At 29.6% G+C, this 23,684-nt stretch overlaps 1 protein-coding gene and 1 long non-coding RNA gene across 3 annotated transcripts; both read right to left on the bottom strand.

Annotated features, from left to right (window-relative positions):
* Window positions 1-1,042: 1,042 nt before the first annotated feature.
* On the bottom strand, window positions 1,043-18,019 carry LOC110652518 (nucleobase-ascorbate transporter 4). Of its 2 annotated transcripts, XM_058151391.1 has the most exons (15): window positions 17,510-18,019; window positions 16,808-16,911; window positions 16,541-16,723; window positions 15,613-15,713; window positions 15,434-15,509; window positions 15,079-15,138; window positions 13,942-14,129; window positions 12,787-12,883; window positions 6,733-6,819; window positions 4,852-4,959; window positions 3,570-3,628; window positions 2,365-2,456; window positions 2,156-2,233; window positions 1,545-1,705; window positions 1,043-1,447 (listed from the first exon to the last, which is right to left on the bottom strand). In XM_058151391.1, the coding sequence occupies exons 1-15, from the start codon at window positions 17,940-17,942 to the stop codon at window positions 1,196-1,198; spliced, it is 2,079 nt and encodes a 692-aa protein (XP_058007374.1). In that variant the 5' UTR covers window positions 17,943-18,019; the 3' UTR covers window positions 1,043-1,195. The 2 variants fall into 2 exon arrangements, with proteins under 2 accessions (XP_058007374.1, XP_058007375.1); XM_058151392.1 differs by lacking the exons at window positions 15,434-15,509; window positions 15,613-15,713.
* Window positions 7,314-11,658, bottom strand: LOC110652519 (uncharacterized). The gene is made up of 2 exons (XR_002494440.2): window positions 10,892-11,658; window positions 7,314-9,085 (listed from the first exon to the last, which is right to left on the bottom strand). It is a non-coding gene; the product is annotated as an uncharacterized LOC110652519 (long non-coding RNA).
* Window positions 18,020-23,684: the final 5,665 nt, after the last annotated feature.

Genomic DNA, 23,684 nt, shown 5'->3' with positions numbered 1-23,684 from the left:
CTATTTGATCTTGGTTGTATTTCCTTTTGTAAGGTTTTTGCACTTAGCATGCTAAGTTTTAGGTTTGAGTGTATGGGGTTGGTCGATTGACCAGGGTGTAATTGAACTTGTCTATGCTAAGTTTTCCTAATTTATATTAATAAATTGTTGCTAAAAATAAGAGTTGTTATGCGTTAAATTAAGTTTGGCTTAAAGTTCAATTACACCCATGTATTTATTGAAAAAATTCAATTTAGTTCTTTTTAATTTTTTTCATAAGTTAACTCAGAAATTTCAATTTAAGCTCAATTTAACTTAAAAATTAATAAAATGAAAAAATTGAGCTTCTTAATTTTTAGGTTTAAATAAAGAAATCAAGAAATTTGGCTCCAAAATTAAGAAATTGAACTTCTTAATTTTTAATTCAAATCAAGCAATCAACAAATTTAGCCCATCAATTTTAATTTTTGGGTTAAACTGAGTTAAAATTGAAATTTTTGAGTAAATTTAGATAAAAAATTAAAAATGGGCTAAATTGAACTTCTTCAATAAGTACAGAAGTTAAATTGAACATTTTACCAATTAAGTTTGATGTCAAATACAAAGATTAAATTAATTTTTTATCCATTTTAAATTAAACAAAGGCGAAATGCAATACATACAACCTAAAACATTAAGAACAAAACAATATTTAGCATTTGATCAACCATGATTACTTATTAAAGATTGTTTTACCCTCAAAAACTTTTCCGAAACATCAAAATTTCTACATTTCTCTTTTTTACTTCACCTAAAAGGAATAAGAATTTCCATAGCCAATAGTTGGTGAATGTGAGCACCTTTCATTAGTGAAATAGTTTTTAATGTCAAGAGACACCACAAGATGGGTCAACAGAGAGAGAGGTTCCTAATAATTAGAGGCAGCCACAGTGGAGGAGGAAATTGCTTCTATGGTGGTGGAGATGTATGATTGATAGTGTAATTAATGTAGAAGATACAAGAGAAGAGTAAAGAAAACTAGTAACTAAGAATGTAGAAAGTAATAACCTTTTGACACCATATGTGATTTAATTGGTTTCATTTGAAACTTGAAAGATCTCACAGCCAAAGCGATGATTTTAATGGCATCATTGTTACCTTTTGACACCATTTAAGTGTGCCTTTCTAGCGTCTATAAATTTCTAACAAAAACAGAATTACAACAAACTATAAAAGTCTATCCGTTCATACGAGAACGACGAATCCCTAAGGTTGACCAGCTTGAACGTGTTGAAGCAGTATAAATCTTCCAATCCTCCTTTAGCGGCCTCAACGGCTCCACCACGTCCTCCTTCTTCTCCTCCTCCTTCCTCGCCATTGGCCTCTCTTTCTTCAGCTTCTCTTTGGGAGTTAGGAGATCAAAAAGGAAAGCTAATATAGTTGCAGTCGTTGATGCGGATGAGAAAATTACTTGCATTATTTCTTTGAACTGAAACACAAAAAAAAAAAAAAAGAAAAATCTATAGTGTTCGAGTCCCTTAATATGTTACATGAACTTCAATAGGCATCTGTAATTGAATACTCACCCAGGAGGATCTAGAAAGAGGAAGATCTTGACCAGAAAATAAATCATAATTATTGAAGTATTTATTCATAGAGAGACCCATAAAGAGAGAAATGCCTAGAATGAACTTTGACCTGTACCTATCCAATTCGCAGTAATAGAGATCTTCAAGCCCTGTTGAAACTGTTAATTAACCCAACAAATCTGTCTCAGTTCAGTAATTATACATAAAAATAAGATAAAAACATAATGTGATAGGAAAGTATAAAGCATGGGCAACTAGACTTGTTCCCCAGTACAGTGTGGCAAATTACTGTCATGATTTAGTTAAAATGTGAAAAAGTAGTTGAAATTCTCGTGCAAATTTAATAGTAAATAATTTTTCTAAAAAAAGAAAATTAGCAATTAGACCCATATAAATTGAAGTTTAGTAGTAATCATTATGAAAATAATTATGATTTAAGGATTTATAATGCATGATATTAAGGGTTCAAAGATTAATTATTCTTATTTCCTTTAAATGTTTCCAAAATATATAAAAAAAAAATGAAATAAAAGCTTATTTTACTTAATTACTCATTAAAAATGAAATTCAACTACAGTCTTGGCTAAAACGCGGAAAGGGGTACATACCCACATAAGGGAAGAAGACGATATGCAGAGATGCCACAATTGACAAAGGTAAAGAAGCGAGAATAGCTGTGAGTTTTCCTGTTAAAGATGTTATCTCATCTAATTAGATCAAACAGTACTGTATGAACAAATTAAAATATATAACAGTATAAAACAGAGATAGCTAATGATAATATACAAGATATGTACTTTGGTGGGAAGTACTACACCTAGTGTGGAAAAGAGAAGTAAGAAAATTGCTGATACGAGAGTGACCCTTACGCTGCCAACCCTTGTTAATCCCACTAAACCAGAATGGTCACTGCAGCCACCATCAAAATTATATTCAATCACCTAATTAATTAATATTCAAATTAAGATAAGAGCATTAGAATAGAAAATCCTCTTACAAAAGCTACGGTTTAATTATACCATAGACGTAAGACTAGACCGATCTTGATGAATTAAACCGATTTAATCAAAACAAATAAGCGATCAATTGATTTATTTATAAATCCTTTCTATAAAGAATTAGAATTGATCGGTGCAAATTGTTTAGATAAATTTGATCAATTGGTTCAGATTATTTTATTGCATGACCTAACATCTTCATAAAAAAAAATGGCCTCTTAATTAAAAAAAAAATCAAATCGTGTTTTCCCAATTTTATTCAACTCTTTAAATTTTAATAGAATCAGTAAAAATTGAATAAAATTTCAATAATTTTTAAAAATTTTGCCAAAATTAAAAGAAATTTGTAAAATTATCAAAATATGATATGATTTAAATTTTTTTTTTTAGTTGATAGGCCAAAAATTTTTAGAGTCCTTACAAGAAAGAGATTAATTTCAGTCATTGTCCATTAATTTTATAACAATATTTTCTATAAACATTAATTTGTATATATCTTAAAATCTTTCAAATTTTAATTTAATGCATATTTAAATCACTCCAATAAAAATTTTTCATTATCAAATTGACGTGTCAGTAAAATAAAGTCTCTCTCCTCCATATAAATAAATAAATAAATAACCTTGTTTAAAAAATATATATATATATTGTCACTCAATTTAATCTCGATGGACTTTTAAATCCACAATTCTATTTACAAGTATGAATGGGATTCCACGTTAGAAAATATTACCTTCTCATATTTAAGTTTTTTTATTTAAAATTATTTGTTACATTTAAAAAATTAAGAAGTATTAATTTTTTTTAATTTTACTCTTTCTTTTTATTTAATATTATAATAAATATTTATATAATTTTTTAAGTGAAATAAAAAATAATTTAATTAATTATTAATATATTTTATAAAAAAATAAATAATTTAATTATTTTTTTAATTATTATATAAAATTTAAATATAAAAAATAAAAATTGAGGGAGATAATAATTAACATTATATTTTGGATATTTAAAGTTTATTCCTTACACTGAAGGAGTGGAACCAAGTCCCATGCCAAAAACTGCATCAAATAAAGTTCCAATTCCCTGAAATTTCATGAGAAGTTATAATAAGTGATGCTGAATCGAGAACAGAATGTGAAAGATCTCAAAATGCCTAGTGATGAGAATTATTAAAGAAAAATTACTACCTCAGAGTCACAGTAAATCAGTTTAAGCATTGAATAAAAATTTTTTTTTTATAAGGCTATCTTAACCTCTCTTTTTGGCATGCTAGAATTCAACTTGCAGCAAAAAAATTCTAAATAGATGAGTGAATTTCATATTTGGTATATGCTGAAACTTAAAATATATATAATTTTTCTTATTTTATTTGTCGTATTTAAATTTTTCACTATCACATTTAAAAATAAAAAGTATTAACTTTTTTTTTTAATTTTACTCTTTATTTATATTAAATATAATAAATATTTATATAATTTTCTAAGTGAGATAAAGAATAATTTAATCAAGTATGTTTTTATAAAAATGAGTGTATTAAATTATTTTCTTAATTACTTACAAAGTCCAAATGCTATAAAACAAATGAACAGAGGTAATATTTGAATTGAATTCCACAAAATCATGTTTGAAATAAATACAGAATTGAAAATTCAATTCATTTACATTTATTTCGTAAAATATTCTTGACATATTAATCTTATAAAATAAATAATAATTTCATAATTATATTAATTTTGCTTAATATAATTTTTTTTTTTAAGATACATAATATACTCATATTTTATATATTATAACCTTTAAAATAATATCTACCACTCTGTAAATTAAATAATTTAGAATGACAAAATAATATCTATCAATAACACATTTTTTCCTTATGACTTATTCTCTATTATTAAAAAATGCATTAATACCCCATAGTCATATTAAAAGAAAAAATGTCAAAATACAAAGATAAATAGATGACGGTGAAAAAATGGGCTTCGTGAGTGAAAAGAATGATGATATGAAGCTGAGGGTGAAAAATGTAGTTTTTTGAAAGAAAAAAAAAATAAAATATGAAAATATGGATAGTTTTATAAAAATGTGTGGTAAATTTTGTGAAATTTGTTTGATAATTTCACCTATTTTTATGAAAATTTTAATAATAACGTTCAATTCTACAGGATTAAAAATTATTTTTTTTTAAATTGTAAATATAAAATTTTAAATTTAAAAATATTTTTCACAAAATTTTATAAAATACAATTATTCTAAACAGTCTTTAAGGAAGAAAAAAAAATAAAAATAAAAAGATCACTTGGTACCTGTAAGCCAATAGCATAACGGAGTAGATCAGGCGAAATAGGTAGTGCACTCCTATACTTTCTCTTTGCTATCGACGAATATTTTTTATCAACATCTTTTTTAGTAGTCTGCAAAAACATAAAGTCTTATCAACAAAATGAGAAAAAAACAAGCAAAATCAAACTGTTCCAAATAGAAAAGGTGTGGTAAATAAATTAAACTAATTACGAAACATCCATATTGCAATCCTAATATTTTCTTTTGACTTAATTATTATAATTTTTTTCTATTATTTATAATCTTTTTTTTTAATATATAAATGTAACTCTCTACGCTCGTTTTACAATTCATTATCCCTTTCAACAATACCTTCTCAAAAGATTAAATATGAGTTTTTCTTTTAAAAGTGCAGTAAATCTTACTACTGCACCTAATATGTTGGTGGCTTTTTAACATTTTTTATAATTCATAAATGGATTCATTCAATATATTTTCTTTCTTTAGTGTTTGAAACTTGAATATTTATTGCATGACTATCAATGAGCTAGACAAATTAATAGGGAGAAAAATTAACAAAAATAGACAGCAATGGTGTAATAGGTTAAAATAAAATTGGTTAGGTGCTGGCATGGTGCACGGATATTAATATTTATTTTTTAAAAAATATTGTAAATTAATTTTATGTTAATAAAATAATTAATACAATATAATAATTTTGTTATAAATACAATATCTTAGGTTATATATACACTTTTTGAATTTGCAATAGTAGATTAAGCATTATAGTTTCTATGATAATGGTTGAAATAAAACATTAATAAAAAAGATAATTTGTTATTTTAAAAAAGGTCAAGTGTGGGCGATAATATTTACTTGTTTGTATAATAGTATATTTTTCAATAAAATTATTTAATAATTTAGTTTTATAATTGATTATGACTTTTTGGTTTTATTATATAAAATATATGTGTGCGCGAATTAAATTTTATATGATAATAATTAAAAAATAAACTTAAAAAATAAAAATTATATATTGATAAATTATTGTATTTAAAAAACATAAATAAAATAATTATAAAAAAATAGAGAAACATATAAAAGGGAAATAAAAGATAAATTGACACTTAATTAAATAAATAAAGTATTTTTAAAGGACATGTAAGTCACTATTACTATAACAAATATTAGAGTTAGCAATTAAAAATTTTACAGCAACATTAATTTTACTGGTATATAGTTAACATATAATAGCAATGTAAAAAATTATTATTAATAGTAAATAAAAAAATATAACAATTATTATTATTTAATATTGTTATCATTGATAAATTTTTTACAATAATAATTGTTGCAGCCAATAATTTTTTTTTTAGCAATCATAATTTTATTGTATAATATCTACAATTACAATTTTTTTCTGTAGTAACATGTAACAATTTATATATTACTGTTAAAAGTATAAAATTTACTGCCATAAATTTATGGCAGCAATATAAAAATTATTGCATATTACTACTAAAAAATTATAATTGCTAAAAAAAAAAATTATTAACAGCAATAATTATTGCTGTCAAAAGTTTATCAATGATAACAATAATAAACAACAATTATTGTCATGTCTTTTTTTATGTATCATTAGCGGTAATTGTTACTATATGTTAACTTTATAACAACAAAATTAATATCGCTACAAAATTTTTTATTGTTAGTTTAAACATTTATTGTAGTGTATTTTTAAAAAACTTATAGATATATCATATAGATATCATGAGTGTAATAAAAATTTTCAATTTTTTTTAGAGTAAATCATTAAAACTGAAAGAAAAATATTTAGTTACAAACAAATAGCAAGTATGAGCATGATGATAATGGATGAAAGCATAATAGTTCTGACAAGTCACCTGTATGGCAATTGGACCATTGAGTTTTGGGGGTTTTGCACGAAATTCTCCCCCTAATCTTGATGAGGTGGAAAATGTTCCTATGGACTGCATTAACATTAACTCTTATCAATAAAAGGGAAAAGCCAAAGAAAAGAGAAATAGCCAAAATGGCAGGCATAAAAGAAAATCATGAAGAAAAAAAATTAGGTTAATTATAGAATATTTCAGATTTACTAAAAAATAGTAAATCTTCCATTCTTAAAATTTTTATTACTCTGTAAATTATGGATTCTAAGTCCGGAGGGTGTGCTTCAAGTGCATGAAATAATTTTTTGTATGGTGCATTCAGTATATATGTATGTTATTTTACAACCATATGGATCCATTATCTACATAGCAAAGAAGATTCATATTTTTTTCAGGACATGAAACACTAAATTTATGTTCTTCAAAAATATTATAAAATCTTCTCAAAAAAATATTTATTGACCCTACAGTTCATTTTTGGAAAATCATGCAGGGAAAAAAAACAATATATAACTACACATAAAGTTCATTTTCCCCCTTCAATTTATATCAAATGTATTACAAGGATGTGCTGGAATGAAAATGTGCTTCTCATCGATTAGAATAACCATATGAAGTTTATATACAAGAGCAAAAGAGAAAGAAGAAAGAGAACCAACAAGAAAAGCACAATTGACAACTAAGCTAATTGATTAACATAATTAGCTAACTAAATTCTAAAACTAGCCAACTAATTTTAAATAACATTACAAGTAGCTAACTATTTCAACTAACTGATAGCTCTACTACAGGTTGCGATCTTCTTCTTTTCATCCTTTGCTTGATACTCTCCCTTAAGTTGAGCATATATATTGCTAATGTTCAACTTGCTCAAAAGATACCTAAATTTGAAAGGACGCAATGGCTTTGTAAACAAATCAGCTAGCTACTCACTTGACTTCAAATACTCTGGTTTAACAACTCCAAGCAACACCTTGTATTTGATGAAGTGACAATCTATTTCAATAAGCTTTGTTCTCTAATGAAAAACAGGGTTCTTGGAGATATGTATTGTAGACATGCTATCAGAATTCAAGTACACAGGTTGAGGAACTTGAATTCTAAAATCTGATAATAAAGCAATTAACCATAATATTTCTGAAGTTGTAGCTACCATAAATCTATACTTTGCCTCTGCTGAGCTTCTTGAAACTGCGGATTGCTTCTTGGGCTTCCAACTGATCAAGGATTGTCCAAGAAAAATGTAAAAACTAGTCAACGATCTCTTAGTTTCACAACAATCTGCCCAGTCACTGTTTGAATATGCTGTCAACTTTATTTCAAACTGCAAAGACAAGAATAAGCCTTGACCTAGAGCATTCTTTAGATACTTGAGAACTTTTTGTGTTGCATCTAAATGTATCTCAACTGGTTTATCCATAAACTGAGATAATACATGAACTCCATAGGCAATATCTAGCCTTGTCAATATAACATACATCAATTTCCCAACTATTTGTCTATAAAGAATTGGATCTACAAGTAATTTTTCTTCTACATGCATAAGTTTGATATTCAGTTCTACTGGAATTGAGATAGGCTTGGCCACAAGTAATCCATACTCTTCCAACATTTCTAAAATAAATTTCCTATAAGAAATTACAAAGCTTTTAGTTGATCTCGAAATTTCAAGAAAATATTGCAAGTTCTCAAGATCTTTCAACTTACAACATGAACTCAAACTAACCCTTAATTCATCAATCAACCCTTTATTGCCAGTGCCAATAATGACGTCATCAACATATACAAGAAGTGCAACAAACCCATCCCCATATTACTTGGTGAACAATGAGTAATCAAATTTAGATTGATAAAGCCATTCATTAAGTAAACTTTCGGTAAATTTTATATTCCACTGCCTTGACGCCTGCTTCAGCCCATATAAAGACTTCTGAAGTTTGCAAACTAACTTTGAGCCATCACCACCATACTCCTCCAAAGGTATATAACCAGGAGGAAGATCCATGTAAATTTCTTCAACAAGCTCCCATTCAGAAATCCCCATTCAGAAAAGCATTATTAACATCCAATTAAGATAGGTGCCAACTGAAATGGCTACAAGAGCAAGAAATGTCCTAACTGTAGTGTGCTTAGCAACAGGACTAAAATTCTCTTAGTAATCAAATCCAACCCTCTATGTGTACCTTTTGGCCACAAGTCTAGCCTTGTACCTATCAATGGTACCATCAGATTTAAACTTCACACTGTAAACCCATTTACAACCCTCTGATTTGGCACCTATAGGCAATTGAGTAATAGTCCAAGTCCTATTCTATTCTAAAGCATCAAGTTCATCCTTCATAGCCTGTTTCCAATGATCAAATTGAACAGCATGGTGATATGAAGTTGGCTCAAAAGTGAAAGAAAAATTAAGAATAAAAGACTTGTAATGAGGAGACAATCTATCATAGGAAATGTAATTTTTAATAGGATAAGAAGTATGACAAGATACAGAAGATGGAAGAATTTGACCTGATTTCAATTATAAATGATAGGTATGAAGATGCACTGGTAATCTAACTTGTCTAGTAGACCTTCTTAAGGCAGGAACAGTAGATAAGGTTCCATTAAAGTAGGGACAAAATAAGACAAATCAGACACATTATGATCACACATGGTATGTAGACTAGAAGTTGACCGAGAAATAAGAGGAAAGGAATTAGAAACAGATGTATTTAATAAAGGAAAAATAGAAACAGTTGGTAAAACTAAATTTGGAACAATAGAACTAGGTGGAGACATAAGAGAAGAAGATTGTTGAGAAAGGGAAGACACTTTCATGAAAGACTACATCTCTTGAAACAAAACAAGTCTTTGAATCATGTTCATACAAAAGATAACCCTTAACATCAATTGGATAACCAACAAAGAGACACTTTTTGGCTTTAACATCAAATTTACTTCTATGAGCAATGAGATTAGAGGCAAAACACAGATAACCAAAAGCTCTAAGATGAGAATATGGAGTTATGTGAAATAGAAGTTCAAAGGGTGATTTATTCTGATATTTGGCCATGGGAATTCTGTTGATAAGATATGGAGAAGTGAGTATAGCAAAACCGCAAAACATGAGAGGAAGATGAGAATGAAAAAAAAAAAGCTTTGGCAACATTAAGGATGTGCTGGTATTTCCTCTCAACAATACTATTGTGATGAGGGGTATACAGACAACTTTGATGCACAATGCCATTAGAGGCAAAGAATGAATGTGAAAGGAATTCAATCCCATTATCAATTATATCTGTTTGATGGAAGCTTGAAACTGAGGCAACATGTTTTTGAAATTGAGGAACAAGAAAAGAGACTTCATATTTTGACTTCATGAGAAAAGTCCAGACATTTTCGGTAAAGTCATCAACAATAGTCAAAAAGAAATGATTTCCATAATATCTTTTTGAGAATAAGGGCCCTATATGTCCATATGCATAAGCTCAAAAGGACCAGAAGTACTAGGAATATGTTAGGGAGAAAAAATATAATCTTCTTTGTTTTGCTTTTGGACAAGTATCACATGGAAAGGAAGAATTTTTAGAGGAAAGGGAAAGCAAGGACTATAAAGTAACTAGTCTATCATTAGCAGGATGACCCAACCTGTGATGCCAGGTTTCAAAAGAAACTGTATTAGACTGAAAAGAATGACAAATACTTTGATTAATACTTTCTTGTGACAGGACAAATAACCCATCCTTGATTTTTGCTAGACCAATTGTCTCCCATGATGAAAGGGCCTGGAGAAAACAATAGTGAGACAGAATGATGAAACATACCTTTTTAGACAGAACTAACTTGCTCACAAACGATAGACTAAACGTGACCGATGGAATAAGTAAGACATTATGAAGAGGTGAACGATGGAATAAGCAAGACATTATGAAGAGTAAGGAAAGAGTTCAATTGTACTGTACCCATTTTAGTAACTTGTACTTTTACTCCATTAGGCAAAGACACAAAGGAATTAGACACAGGAATTGAATTAAGAACAATGAGTTGGAAAAAATTATGTGATCTGTGGCACTAGTATCCACAATCCAAGGATATACAATAGATTGAGAATGAAAAAGTTTATGTGAAATTGATGAAGATGCTGTAGAAAAAATGGAAGAATTTATACCTGCCACGTTCACTTGAGAAGAAAATGAAGTAATTTGATTGTTCAGAAGCAGCATCAACATGTGAACTTGATCTTTAAATGGATTAAGACTAGAGCTATCTTAGATTATGTCCTCAATATTTCTTGAAACTGAATACGTAGTAACATCTGAGACTTGATGAATAATAGACCCGAAACCTCCCTAAAAAACTTTGATGCAATTTTCCCCAAATTGAAGCAACACGAAGGGAAACAGATCTTAGAAACCATGCTGCAAAGAGATAATTGCAACGAATCCATGGGAGATGCTGTGAAGACTTACAAATTGTACCATCAAGAAACCCTTGATTAGATCTCCTCCTTGATAGAAAATTGGTTGAGATGAGTTCAGGTAATTACTACTACTGAGTTCCGATTTTCTGAATGATAAAGATAACAGAGTGAAGTACCATCTTCTAATAGACTTGCAGTAGCTATAAAGGAAATTGCCGCCATTGATGAACGGTAAAGCCTTGAGAATAAGAAAGGCAGAAAATAACTATTTATAGTTCTAGATTTGGATCTCTAGCTCTGACACCATATTACAAAGATGTGCTAGAATGAAAATGTGCTTCTCATCGATTAGAATATCCTTCTGATGTTCATACACGAGGAAAAGAGGAAGAAGAAAGAGAGCTAACAAGAAAAGCACAGCTGATAGCTAAGCTAACTGATTAACAAAATTAGCTAACTAAGTTCTAAAACTAGCTAACTAATTTTAAATAACATTACAAATAGTTAACTAATAGCTCGACCGCAGCTTGTGATCTTCTTCTTTTCTTCCTTTGCTTGATAAAATGCTCAATTAATTTTTGCGTCCTAATTAACATAAAATTTTAAATTTAATTTAATCTAATCTAATTTTTATTAAAAAAATTAAAGCATTAATTTTTATTCTTAATTAATTAAAAATAATTTTTGTATTTTCAATAATTTAAAATATTTTAAAGTAAATTTAAAAAAAAAAATCAAAAACCCAAAAATTGGAAGCCTAAGAAAAACAAAATACAATGTCATATTTCGTCTTCCTCTTCCTTTTCTTAATTATATTTAGTTTGAAAACTAAATGGTGAGGGAGGTGTGAGATTCGAATACCATCGTCATTAATGAGTAGTGTTAAACCTATTAACAGGGGTGAGTATTCGATTCGAACCGAATCGAATTAAATTATAAAAATTAAATTATGTATTTTAGAAATTGAATCGAATTGAAATAGGTAAAAAATTAAATCGAACCGAACCACTCTATTTCAGTTCAATTCGATTTAAACTGATCGGTTTTATTTTTTATTGATTTTTAATTTATACTTAATTTTCAAGTTATTTGGTCTAATTTTGAATTTTGGTTTGAACTTAATAACCATTAATCAATAAAATTAAACAATTAATATATAAAAAAAATTAAATATAATTCATAAATTTTCATAAAAATAATTCAATTCAAAAATCGATTCGATATGGTTCGATTTGAACATATAAATTACTATTTGGTTCGGTTTAACTGATTTTTTCTCTTCAAAATCGAATCAAACCGAAATAACCAAAATTTGTATAATGTAAAATCGAACCGAATGATTAAGTTTTAAAACCGAACTGATTGAACCGAATTGACTCGGTTCGATTCGATTTTTCGGTTTGAACCGAAATATGCTCACCCCTACCTATTAATCCATTCTTAATAAACCTTTTATTAACATTAATTTATAAATAATATAGACTCCTATGGGAGCAATTCCAATAACTGTACACAATTTTTTTTTAAGAAAAAAGCTATATTTTTTTGCTTTTTTTTTCTCTCTAAATGAGTGATTTGGCAAACCATAGTATAAGATGTATATAAAATAAATTAAGGAAATGCTCATAATATATATATCTAACCTCAATGGTGGCAACAAATGAAGCAGCCATCGTTAAAAAGATATCTCTAACTTCAAAAGTAGGATAGCCCCATTGAAATGGATTTGGTACCTTGATCCTGTATATATTAATTGTAGCAAAATGTTATTATTATGATCAGCATGTAAATCTAAGGCGCACCCATAAATTGCACAATCATACAGTATAAAAAGAGAAGAAGAATAGTACAAGATTTAATATGGTTTAACCGCAAGGTCTGCACCCACAGGCAAGATAAGAGAAAAAAAGTTTCACTATGATGAAAAGAGTAAGATACAATCACTCATAACTCTCAAACTCTAATCCCAGTGTGTTTTCTGAATATCTTACAACTCTATCACAAACGATAGAATATTACAATATTACTCTATAGGCCCATGCCTTCCGCTACCACCACAAATCTCACTTTTTTATCCCAATCAGGTAGCAACGCGAAACTTTCCGGTTGAATCACAATTCGAATTTCCATAAAAAACATATCTAAATTTCAAGTCACAAAAATAATAGTTATTATTGCAAGTTTCCACATAGAATAGCTCAGTAAAATGGTTCATACTACAAATTAATTTTTTAATTTATTTAATAAAGAAATAATACGCTGAATAATAATTGATAGACACAAATGAAAGATAAACTTTTTTTCTCACTATAAACGTGAATAATCTCAAAATAGATTGTTGAATCGAACTCAAGTTCACTTCGATTTTTACACCTTAAAGATGAAGGAAGACTAATCAAGTTATCCCTTGATTGGCTACTTAAGATTACATTAAAAGATAATTTAGTAAAAATTAATTTTTTTTTTTCAATGTTTAATACTCTCTCCCTCTGCTTTCTCTTTGTAAAAAAAATTGATAAAGAATAATTGCCTATGCTAGTACATGCTGCTTTAACTAATTGAAATCTTGTTGATAGTCAAAGTTTGGTAAGCCAAATTCATGGTTGCAGCTTCAAATTTTAGGGAAACAAAGTAGCTAGGTTTAAACTCTCTTGTTTTACTTTTAACACCGACTATATATTTATACAAAGTAAAAAATTATTATATGAAGGGAACAATTTTATGTATAATTCAACATGTAAAGTGAGAAGATAAAGCAAGAATGAAAATCAAGTTGTAGTTGGTAAATTTGATCTCACCAAGGTGCAGCAGGAATGAGCCCTGAACGATCAGTGCGACAATTATTTTGTTTCTCTTGAGATGCATTATTATATGCACCAGCCACGGTCAAAATTTCTGCAAAGGTCCATGCAATTGCAATCGAGATCGTGATCACAACTGATCGAACAAGCATAGGTCTTTTTGGTTTCCAAATATAGGGAAGGAACTGCATTAATAATATGAATTTCTATATGAAAAGTAACCCAAAATATTACATTGTGCAAATAAATTTAAAAATTTTGAAAATTCATGTTTTGGATTCAAGTAAATTTTATTTTATTTTATTAGGTTTTTTCACTTAATATGTCGTAATCTGAGTCGAATATCATGGGATGGCCTAACGACCCAATTTAGTCAGCAACTTATGCTAAATTTTTTTCTAGTCTTATAATTAATAAATTTTTTACTTATAAAAATATACTTTGACAATTTACCTGAATAATATAATTTGCCTAAACAAATTGTGAAAAGAAAAAAAAAATCTGATTCTTACATATTACAGGATAGATCCAACTACAAGAGAACTTGGTAGAGCTGAGCAGAATTCAGTTCAAACTGAAAAATCGAACCGAATCAATTCGGTTCAATTGGTTAGGTTTTAAAATTCAATCGGTTCGATTTTACATTATAAAAATTTTGATTATTTCAGTTTGGTTTAATTTTGAAAAGAAAAAAAATTGATTAAATCGAACCGAACTGAATAGTAATTTATATATTCAAATCGAATTAAATTAAATCGAATCAATTTTTGAATTGATTTATTTTTATGGGAAATTTATGAATTATATTTAATTTTATATATATTAATTGTTTAATTTTATTGATTAATGGTTATTAGGTTCAAACTAAAGTTAAAATTAGATCAAATAACTTGAAAATCAAGTCTAAATTAAAAAATCAATAAAAAATAAAACCGATCGGTTTAAACCGAACCTAACCGAAATAGAGCGATTTGTTCGATTTGATTTTTCACCCATTTCGGTTCGGTTCGATTTCTAAAATTTAAAATTCGATTTTTATAATTTAATTCTATTCGGTTCGATTTGGTTCTGTTTGAACCAAATGCTCACCCCTAGAAATTAGAAAATAAGAAATTAATAAACCATGTAACTTACCTGGGTTGAGAAAATCACAATAGCCACTGCTGGGAGTCCAATTTCAATACATTTTGCCAACTACAAGCATCAATCCAATTGAAGAAATATCACATCTTGTATAATTTCAAATTAATGGAACAAACTGCAACATTAACATGCAATTGGATGGAATATTATATTCCAGCTAACAAAACACAACTTTAATTTTTATAAAGAAAATTTTATTTTATTAATGATTATCATTGAATGAATGGATAAATTTTAATTTAATAATAAAAAATAAATTAAATTAAAAATAAAATAACTATGGAAGGAACCTAAAAATTATGTCTATTTTATAAAAAAAACCAATTGAATAAAGCATAGGCCTTGCCTGCGGGAATCCACGGTCATAAAGCCCAAGTCCAGTGAGAGTCACGAGAGGAATAGAAGAGAGAATGGTAAGCTTGCTGGCATCATAAGAAATCCAAATTAAAGCTCTTAATAAAAAAAAAAATCCCAAATTCCACTAAAATTTATTTGATGAATTGAATAAATTACAAAATATTCCACCTTGCGAAAATCCCCCCTAGACCAGAGAAACCAACGATGATTTGAAGGAAGGACCCAATAATACTTGCTCCTTGTATACGTCTCATTGATCTTTTAAACATCTAATGCACAGGACCACCCACAAAAAATAAATACAAACGCCATGTGAGCACAACAATATATATTAATTAAACCATATGCACTGCTTCTTAATAACCTAATTGACGTTAGATTTTTTTTTTTAATATATTTATTATCAAAGTGGAAAATTTTGAATTCAAGTCTATTTCCTTTTGATAAGGGATCCTATGTGCACTATTCTTTCTGTTGCAGGGAAAAACAATACTATGTGCCACAAATTAAATAAAAGTGGACATACATCTCTCGGCCTAAAAATTTAAAGTCAAGTGAGGACTTTAATTAGACAGATATTCTATAGGTTAAAATGTGGTAAATAGGTAACTATAAAAAAAAAAGGATTTTTAGCACCGAATTCAACGATCTAACGTATATTAGTGGCAATCATAATCTTTCACTAATTTAAAGTTAATTTTAAAATGTAATGATAAATTTTAATATGTTATTAAACACTTTGTCGATAAAAGTATTAACAATGGATTTATGGGATCCGTTGTTATGATGAATTATTATTATTATTATTATTATTATTATTATTATTATTATTATTATTATTATTATTATTATCTTAAAAAAAACTTCATATATAAATTTTATCAATTTAATATTCATATCAAATTCAAGCGAGTTGGATCAAATTTTCAAGTTGGGATGATCAAGTTGACTAAAATGGATAAAACATTATTAATTTAGTATAAATCTAAACAAATTATGCATCATTTCCAATTAAACATACTTAAATTGGATTAAAAAAATGCCATCTCTATGTACGTGATATAGATAGATAGCATTGACAAAATAGGCAACTAACCTGACGAGGAGTGAGTCTCGCACTAAATTTATTATTAGTTGATATAGCAATGGAGATTGCTGGGATGATGAAAGCTTCGGATATTTGCATCACCACCGGAAGTTGAGAACCCAACAAAATCTGCGAGAACGTGTTTATCGCTGCTGTAAAGAGCGAACTTTGGATTGCTTCAGCTTTCTCAACCTGATTTGCAATAGAAAAAGATATCAATTTTCAGTAATTCAATGCTTTCCCATCAAAAATTACGTGCATGATAATATTGTTTACATTGCCACCACCCATCACCGCCGCAAGCGTTGAGGGAATGATCATAGCAGTCCAGACGATCACTATGCTAAACTGCAATCCCATGAGATAAAGTGATGGATCTCCTGCAATCAAATGAACGGTTGAGATCCGTATTATTGTAAGTGAGAGTGAACATGTAGTGAATGATTTCTTAATTAAAAGATATTATTTTTCATCATTTTTCTTTAAAAATATTTTTCTTTTTTTTTTTTAGTAAAAATAATGTAAATATTTTTTTTAAAATAAAAATAAATAAATATTTTATGTTTGTCAGCATTCAAATAAATAATTTTTAATAGTTGATATATTTTTTTTAGTATTACTCATTGATATATTTATATAAAGCTGATATGTATATTTTATTTTCCTTCACCAATTAATTACAATTATTGCCCATATTAATAGATGTAGATAATTACATATTATTATCAACAATTGATAATAAGATGAGATCATATCCACTTAGCAATTAAACTAATAACTAAGATTATGCATCCCTATTTAATAACGTGATTAACAAATCCACCAAATGAGTTTTTTTTCCTTTAAAATACAAATTGTTGTTCATAAATACATCAAGTTGAGTATTGGCATTCATTGTGTATAGAAATTAATAATCAGGTGATTAAAAAAAATATACACAGAAAATTTTTTTTATTAAGAATGAGAGAGAAAATTTACTCCAATCTGGATTATCTCCGATGGGAATGTCAACTTCAGTTAGACGGGGCATCGCCTGAGCCTGTCTTTTTCGATATTGCTCTGCAAGACCTGCATCTATCTGGCTTCTTGTTCTGGACGGTCGTCGCGGTGGTCGCCGTCCTTGCTGTGGTCGTGTTGGTGGTGGTGGCGGAGGTTTCAATGATTGTTGTTGTTGTGGAGGTGGAGGAGGAGGTGGAGGAGGCGGTGGAGGTGGAGGTGGAGGTGGAAGAGGCGGTGGAGGTGGCGATTCATAAGCGTAAGTAGAAGAGCTGGGGATGCCGTAGTTGGATGTAAACCAATTATTTTGGCAATTAGGGCATTGAGAAGGAGAAGAAGAGAAAGAGAAGTAGTAAAGTGTTGGACTATACTGGCAATAAGGGCAGTTTGGGATGCAGGTATCGATGCCTTCCATTTTTGTGTTAATGATCAGTGTATCGTACGGGCGACTTTTAGATGAAGTAGGAGAGGCATGAGGCAGAGACCAAAAGACGAAATGCGGATTTTGAGGGAGTCAAGCAGAAAAATAAATAAATAAATAATAAAAAATGTAAAAAAAAATATATATATATACATGTAAAGAATGTACACGTCTCAGTCTCTATTAGGTGGACTAAAAAGAAAAATTAAATTCAAAATTTTATATAGTGATCTAAAAATTATTTAAAAAAAACAGATCTAAAAATTAAATTTAAAAGTTTAAAATTAATTTATTACTAAAAGATATGATTAAAAATTATTTCAAAAAATAAGATGTCATTAAAAATAAAATTAATGGTTTTTAATAAATTTAATAAATCAATTAATGAAAGTTTTAAAAAAATTAAGTTAGTTTAATAATTTTTTTTTATATATACTTATTAAATATGGAAATTTATATATGTGGACACACATTTAAGGGAATGTTTGCAACTTTGCATAATATTTTTTCACTTCATTCGATAAAAAAATTCCAACACGGTGGATTTTAAAATAATTAAATATTAATTTTATAAATTAATTAGTAAAAAATTTCTTTATATAAATAGAATTTAAAATAATATTTAGATTGATATATTTAAAGTATAATATAGAGAGTATTTATAAAATTATTCAAATAGACTAATTTTTAAAATATGTGCAGTATCGAATATTGGCAAATTCTAAAATAGAATAGACTTTATTTACATATTAAATAATAAGTCCACTTTAAACACTTTATTTGGTCTATTCAAATATATATATTTTATTGTGAAAGGATTGTCTGTCGTACAAAGTTGCATATAATTGAATAGTGTCAATGTTTTAGTGTTATGAAAAATTGCAACTTTGCTTCACTTACTTTCTTTTTTTTTTTTTTAATTAATTTTCAGTACTTAATTTATGCAGTTTTTATAATTATTTTCCATTATGACATTCATCTTTAATAACTCATTTACTTCTTATATTTTTTCATTTAATTTTTATAATTATTACAATAATATTCATTTTAGTGACTTAGTAAAATATAATATAATATGATATAATATAATATAATCAATCAATCATGTAATTATAAAATAAAAATACATATAATTGATATAATGTAGATATTTTTATTTCAATATTTACTTTATTCATGATGAAAATGATGACATACAAGGGTGATGATAAAGTGCTAACAGTGATAACATGATTATAATTATAACTAGAAAATTTCAAAAAATGATGGTAGTGGCGACAATAGAATAGATAAATGGCAACAGTGATAGGCAGTAATAGTTACCAAATGGGAATAGTGATAGTAGTTATAGCAGAGAGAAGTGTTACTGTGCTTAAGCTTAGTTTGGAGAAGAATCCCACTCAACAGGAAATTTGAAATAGTTTATAAAGGCCTAAGTCTGAGCTCTGAACTATGGATTTGACTCTAATTTGTAAGTTAATTAAGATTATTAAACTTGAGTGATTACAATTTGCATTAGAATCACTCTAAATTAAAAATTATGTAAAATTAGTTAATAAACCTATAATGAAGGGATAGGCATCAAGAAACAAGATAAAGCGGCTGACGCCAATTGTAAACCACAGTACTCAAAGCCAAATCCTGACTTGCATAAGCCCAATTGTAAGAATAAGTAGCGACGAGTGAACTCCCAAGATAGAGAGAAGTTAGCTTAATTTGAGAAAAGGATCCCACATTGATTAGCTAAGAATTTAAAGTGGTTTCTAAGAGCGCTTATGCCTAGCTGCCAAAATTATTTTTCTGAGAAAATAAATCATTTTAGATGTTATTAATCAAACAGTTTAAAAAAATATTTTATTATTTTAATATTTTTATTATTAAATCTTATCAAATTTAATTTTAAATTATTTTTTAATATTTTTTTATTAATATATTTAGAAAAATATTTTTTTAATAACAATTTTAATAGCAATATCAAACAAACTCCAAATTATATTTAGTTAATATTTTTAAAAATAACGATACAAGTTAAAAAAATATACAATAATTAAAATTTTCGAAAATTGAGTATATTGCAATGAAATGCAATAATGCAAGTGTTTTTCTTTGGACTCGGTTTTGTGTGATTTTGGACTTGGGGCCCCAGAATGCTCTGGCCTTTTAGAGCTACTTCCAATAACAAACTCATCCCCCTCACCCTCTCGTACTTTTTCTGATTCAGCCCACAATCACTTAGCCCTTGTCCCTTTTAGTTCCTCAAAGCAGGTTCATCCTTCATCTTCTAATCACAATGGCTACATCAAAAAATAACGCCTCCTCAAGCAGAGGCGACGGAAGAAACTTGTCGCTGATTTGCTTGGTATGTCACTAAAATTATCTCGAGGAGGGAAGAAAAATAAATTTTGCTAAAAAAAGAAGCAAAGTTCTTCGGCCATCTGATAGTGATATTAGCAGGATGAATGCTGCTCATAGAAGATCGTTACGCTTGGATAGTTTTGCCAAACATATCTTGGACCCAAAATAAGAGGCGTGGGAACAATATCTGTGGGGAAGAAATTGGGTTGAATCTTTTCGAAGCTTAACGAAGTAATGGCACAGTTTTTCATTAAGCAAATTCAAGAAGATATGAATCTCTTCCGAGGCATCAATCAGTAGTTTGAGATAACAAAGTGAAGAAGATGTAATTTTATTAATGTGAAACCTCAATGATCCAATTGACAGTATACATTCAGCTTAAATAAAAAGAATAATAACAGAGGTTGCTGAAAAGGAGGAGAAAAATAATGAAGACTATCACTTGGAAGGGAACGAATTACCCAAAGAATCTCAACCACAAAGACTCATTCAAATATACAATATTTACAGAATTCACCTTATCACTCCTTTACTCAAGCCTAAAAACACGGCATCCTTATTTCTCCTGAGAGGCGGACTCGTCCTTATTACTCCTTGAGCTAATATCCCCCCTCAAACTATGTCCAGGGTGGAGACATAGTTTGCGTCGAAATTGTGCTAGGCGAGCCTTTGTCATGGACTTCGTAAATATATCAGCGATTTGATATGCTGAGGGAATGTATCTTGTGATCAAAACCCCTTGAGCAACACGCTCTCTAACATAGTGATAGTCAAGAGCAACATGCTTACTGCGTGAATGTAATACTGGATTGACTGTTAAATGTAGTGCACTAAGATTATCACCATATAAAATAGGCGGCTGCTTGGGATAGATTTGCAAGTCCTGTAAGAGATATCCAAGCCAAGTAAGCTCGGCTGCAGTGTGAGCCATGGAACGATACTCGGCCTCAGTGCTAGAACGCGCAACAGTGTGTTGTTTCTTGGCACACCAGGAAATGATATTGCAACCAAGAAAAGTACAGTAGCCTGTAGTAGACCGTCGTGTGGTTGGACATCCGGCCCAGTCTGCATCAGAAAATGCACTAAGAACAAGTGAGGTATCTTTTTTAAAAAATAAGCCAAAATGTATTGTTCCTTTGAGATATCGTAATATACGACGAACATATTTTAAGTGAGACAAAGTTGGACTGTGCATGAATTGAGAAATATAGTTGACACTATAGGACAAATCTGGTCGGGTTAGTGTCAAATACTGTAACGAACCCACAAGCCCTCGAAAGAAGGTGGGATCAGCTACTGGTGTCGGGTCTGTAACAGCATCGTGTCGCTGAACAAGTGGAGTGGGCATCGGTTGACAATCCACCATCTGAGCTCTTTCCAAAATTGAATAGGCATAACGGGTTTGATTCAATTGTAACCCAGAGTCAGTCGATTGAATTTGAATGCCTAGAAAATGATGCAATGGCCCAAGGTCTTTCATGGAAAACTCCTTGCTTAAGACCTGCAAAAAATTCTGAACTAGAGCCATAGACGATCCTGTTAACAACATATCATCCACGTAAATTAATAAAACCAATACACCTGTCGATGTATGCATGACAAACAAGGATGGATCACTAAAGCGCAAAAAAACCATAATCAATTAAAAACATACTCAACCTATTAAACCAGGCTCTCGGAGCCTGTTTTAAACCATACAATGCTCGCTGTAATTTGCAAACATGATTAGGATAATTAGGATCTTTCATTCCAGGTGGCTGATCCATATATAAATCTTCTGTTATAAATCCATGCAAAAATGCATTTTTCACGTCTAATTGGCGAATTGGCCAATTTTTCACTAAAGCCACAGAAAGAACTAAGCGTATGGTTCCTGGTTTAATAACAGGGGAGTAGGTTTCGTGTAATCAACACCATCTAGTTGATGAAACCCCTTGGCAACTAGTCTAGCTTTCAATCTATCCAAATGCCCATCAGAATTTATTTTAGCTTTAAAAACCCACTTACACCCTATTATATTTACATGCGCTGGTCTAGGAACAAGTTCCCAAGTGTGGTTTGACTGTAAAGCTTGATACTCCTCTATCATAGCCTGTTTCCAACCTGGATGTGCAAGAGCACTCTTAACAGTTTTAGGCTCAGGAGGTATATCAGGAGATATAGACACATGTAAAGCATACTTTGGGTTTGGCTTAACTATTCGGATCGTGACTGGTGACCATCGAATGTCGAGGTCGCAATGCTTCGTCTGAACTTGTTCAGGTGATATTTCAGCCAAAGATGATGAATGCACTTGTGAAGCAACTCTTCTTGATCCGTATGAACTATTGGTAGACTGATTACAGTATCATCAATCATAGAAGTACCAGGTACATGAGTATTAGTTGGAGATGACAAAAACACCGAGTCTGATTCAATTGCAACAACTTGTTTACCAACAACGTCCTCTACTGCTAAGGAATTTTGAACTGTGTCTTCAACTCTATTTGACAAAAACAATGGAGGTGGAGACAGCTGCTCAGCCTGTTTCTAGATGCATCCGTCATCTTGAACAAAGATCGAGAGTGTGAATGATGAGCTGCTAGTGGAGACTCACTTGTAGGATCAGATTCTGTTTCATGATCTCCTATAGTCCGATTGTCATGTGTTGCTGGTATAGGAACTGGTAATACATCTGGACCTGCACTTTCTTCAGAACTTAGTGGAAAATCAGTAATCTCAGCAGATGGTAACCAAGAATCCATAAGCTTGTCAACAAACATTTTATTAGGAGATGCAGATTTATACGGAAAAACATTTTCATCAAAGCTCACATGTCGAGATATTATTATTTTCTTAGTTTTGGGATTGAAACATTTGTAACCTTTGTGTTTTTCACTATACCCTATAAAAACACATAAACAAGACTTAGGATCAAACTTATGACCTCTTGTGTCCCATATATATGGAAAACACTTAGAACCAAAGACACGTAGGAGCTATAATCAAAATGAGTTCCATGCAATTTAAAATATGGTGTTTCATTCCCTAGCACAGAAGTAGGCAACCTATTTATTAAAAAAACAGCAGTTTGAAAAGCATCGACCCACATAGACAATGGCACATGACTATGATACATCATCGTCAATCCTAATTCACGAATAAAACGGTGTCGTCGTTCGACAGCACCTGTTTGCTCGGGTGTCTGAGGACACGACACTTGATGTTTAATACCTTGTGAAAGAAAATGTGAAGATAAAGCATTATTCAAAAACTCACCTCCTCCATCGGAATGGAAAACCTTGATGGTCTTCCCAAATTGTCTTAGCACAAACTGTTCAAAAGCTTTATAAGCAACAAAGAAATCCGATTTTTTCTTTAGTGGTATAAGCCAAGAGTATT

This window comes from Hevea brasiliensis, chromosome 8 (genome assembly GCF_030052815.1).
Source record: "Hevea brasiliensis isolate MT/VB/25A 57/8 chromosome 8, ASM3005281v1, whole genome shotgun sequence".
NCBI classification, from domain to species: domain Eukaryota; kingdom Viridiplantae; phylum Streptophyta; class Magnoliopsida; order Malpighiales; family Euphorbiaceae; genus Hevea; species Hevea brasiliensis.
The sequence above is the reverse complement of the archived record's forward strand: the minus strand, read 5'-3'. Positions and strand labels throughout refer to the sequence as shown.

Excerpts from the sequence above, each read along its gene's own strand:
- LOC110652518 (XM_058151391.1), bottom strand. The coding sequence starts at position 17,942 with ATGGAAGGCATCGATACCTGCATCCCAAACTGCCCTTATTGCCAGTAT. Across the intron at positions 6,820-12,786 it reads CATTTGTTGCCACCATTGAG|TCCATAGGAACATTTTCCAC; the intron begins GTTAGATATATA and ends ATGTTAATGCAG. Across the intron at positions 2,234-2,364 it reads ACTTCTCTTTTCCACACTAG|GAAAACTCACAGCTATTCTC; the intron begins GTGTAGTACTTC and ends CATCTTTAACAG.